General features: G+C 42.3%; 1 protein-coding gene across 1 annotated transcript in view; it reads left to right on the top strand.

The window, feature by feature from the left end:
- LOC145401083 (lachesin-like) overlaps nt 1–2,026 on the top strand; it is a 9,251-nt gene extending 7,225 nt beyond the window's left edge. The window contains exon 5 of the mRNA XM_080273455.1: nt 1,932–2,026. Within this exon, the coding sequence (XP_080129581.1) occupies nt 1,932–2,026 (95 nt within the window). The remainder of the gene's footprint in view (nt 1–1,931) is intronic.
- The last annotated feature ends 345 nt before the right edge of the window (nt 2,027–2,371 follow it).

Below are 2,371 nucleotides of genomic sequence, written 5' to 3'. Positions count from 1 at the left end.
CAAACAGGCACAGAAACACACTGCGGCGAGAACAAAAATACACTTCATATTTTTTTTTTTTTTAACGAGGGAGAAATCTTCGTCCCTTTGCAGCTTATTTCCCTTAGCTCAATTTTTTTTTTTTTTTTAATAACAGAACGGAGGAAGGAAAAACAAATGGAGAAAAAAAATAATCCATACACCAGATTACTGATGTCCTCTGTTCATAAAATATCTGTAACAGTTAGACCTGAACAGTTGTAGGTTGAAATTTGGAGGAAAACAACTCTGGGGAAGCGAGTTCCAGAGAGATGCAGAAATAGGCAGTACTATGACTCTACCTCCTTTCCATGGCACTTCTTCGTGACTAGCGCCCAATTCTACTTTTTATCTCTTGCTACAGCCCAACTTTCATGGTGAAGAGACGGAGATTTTACTCCAAGTTTGAGTGAAAAGAGTATAGGCTGAAGTGAGTGACTGGCTATCGTTAGAGATGTCAAAGTTAGGATGAATTAGGTTAGCGTGAGAGTTATAGCAAGCTGGAGTTAGGACTGGTTAGGCAGGGATAAGTTTAAGTTGAACATGTAGAAGTTTGGGCAGATTAGGGGTTCGTGTTTTGGCAAGTTATATATATGATTAAGTTAGGTATGTTTAAGTTGGACTAGATTGGGTTAGGGATGCGTTACACTCTCAGCCTTCTGTCTCTGGTTTAATCTGTCTGACGTTAGCTGGAATAAAGCACTTGAGTCGTCCCGTTCATGAGAGGGTTGAGATAGATAATGTTAGGCCATCAGGCCACAGAAACTTAGATTAGATCAGGACTATTAGACTGGGGAAATTTAAATCGAGTTAGATTAGGCTATGTAAGGTTAGGTTAGGTCAGGTTAAGTTAAGTTAGGTCAAGTTAGATTAGTTGAAATGAGTTACGTTTTAGTTAGGATCGGGTGGACTGACTTGAACTGGGTGAGCTAGATTAGATTAGGTTATTTTAAGTCAGATGATGTAGGCTCAAGGTCGGAACGATGGACTGAGCTAGAAGGGATTTTGTTTTGATTAGGCAGGGTTAAGTAAATGGACAGCCTTGTTTAGGATAAGTAGAGCTAGGCTAGAATTGGCTGAGTTAAGCTGGGGTGGGCTAGGTTAGGGTATTAGTTTGGTTTAGTTTGCATGAAATGAATTGTGTTCAAGCATGTTAGAGTTTCATCCCCATACTTCTCCATTTCCTATCGAACTGAGGGTATTTTGCCGTGTGTGTGTGTGTGTGTGTGTGTGTGTGTGTGTGTGTGTGTGTGTGTGTGTGTGTGTGTGTGTGTGTGTGTGTGTGTGTGTGTGTTTTCTGTAGTTAATATACTGAGTTCGCTTCTGTGTATTTTTAGGAATCCAATCTTTCTACTATTCGTTTTACGTTTTTTACACCAATTTTAACTTTTTTTTCTTAACTATCAGGGATATATTTATTGCAGTCATATATTCAGTACCCCTTTTTTGGGGGAGGGTCTCTTTCTTTCTCTCTCTCTCTCTCTCTCTCTCTCTCTCTCTCTCTCTCTCCCCAAAAAGACAGACTTAAATATTTTCCTCTCCCAAAAGAAAATCAACAAAAAGAAAGCCAAAATTACAATCTGTTTATATAAGACGCCTAGACACAAGGCATATACAAAACTAAGAGGTCATATGCACAGGGAAAAGACAGACTGAGGAAGACATTTTCAAAACTGACTAAATCGCAAAGGAAAGACTGATAATACCCGTCATCTCTTGGGCTGGTTGGGTGGAAAGAAAATGTGTGACAGGGTATGGCGTGAAGACAGCTGCTTGCCCGCCTTAAAGGGAAAGGGATGAAAAGGAGATAAAAGAACATTCGCTGGTGCAATAAGGATGATGTCTGTGTATTTCAAAGTTTAATTCAAAGTGTATTTCAAAGTGTAACAAAAATTTCTCTTTCCTCTTTTCAGACGAGCACCCCGCCGCCATGCACACAGGGGCGGGAAGATTGGGGCCCCCTCCCTCAGTGTGGGTACTTCTGCTGCCCCTCATGCTTCTGGTATAGCACCCACACCCACACCCACACATCCACACCCCACACCCCTACTCACACCCACTTCCATGCCCACACGTACATCCATGGCCACACTCACACTCATCCACACCACGACTCACAGCCACATTCACACACACACACACACACACACACACACACACACACACACACACACACACACACACACACACACACACACACACACACACACACACACACACACACACACACACACACACATCCACACCCACACACAACCACACTCACACCTTATACCCCAATTCACATTCACACCCACACCCAAACCCACACCCACATCCACACCTGACCTAGCTGCTCTACAGGCACGAATAA

The sequence above is a fragment of the Coenobita brevimanus genome, chromosome 54 (assembly GCF_032717465.1).
Source record: "Coenobita brevimanus isolate Jiangsu-jjx chromosome 54, ASM3271746v2, whole genome shotgun sequence".
Lineage (NCBI taxonomy): Eukaryota > Metazoa > Arthropoda > Malacostraca > Decapoda > Coenobitidae > Coenobita > Coenobita brevimanus.
Note: the sequence above shows the minus strand (reverse complement) of the source record. Positions and strands in the feature narration are given on the sequence as shown.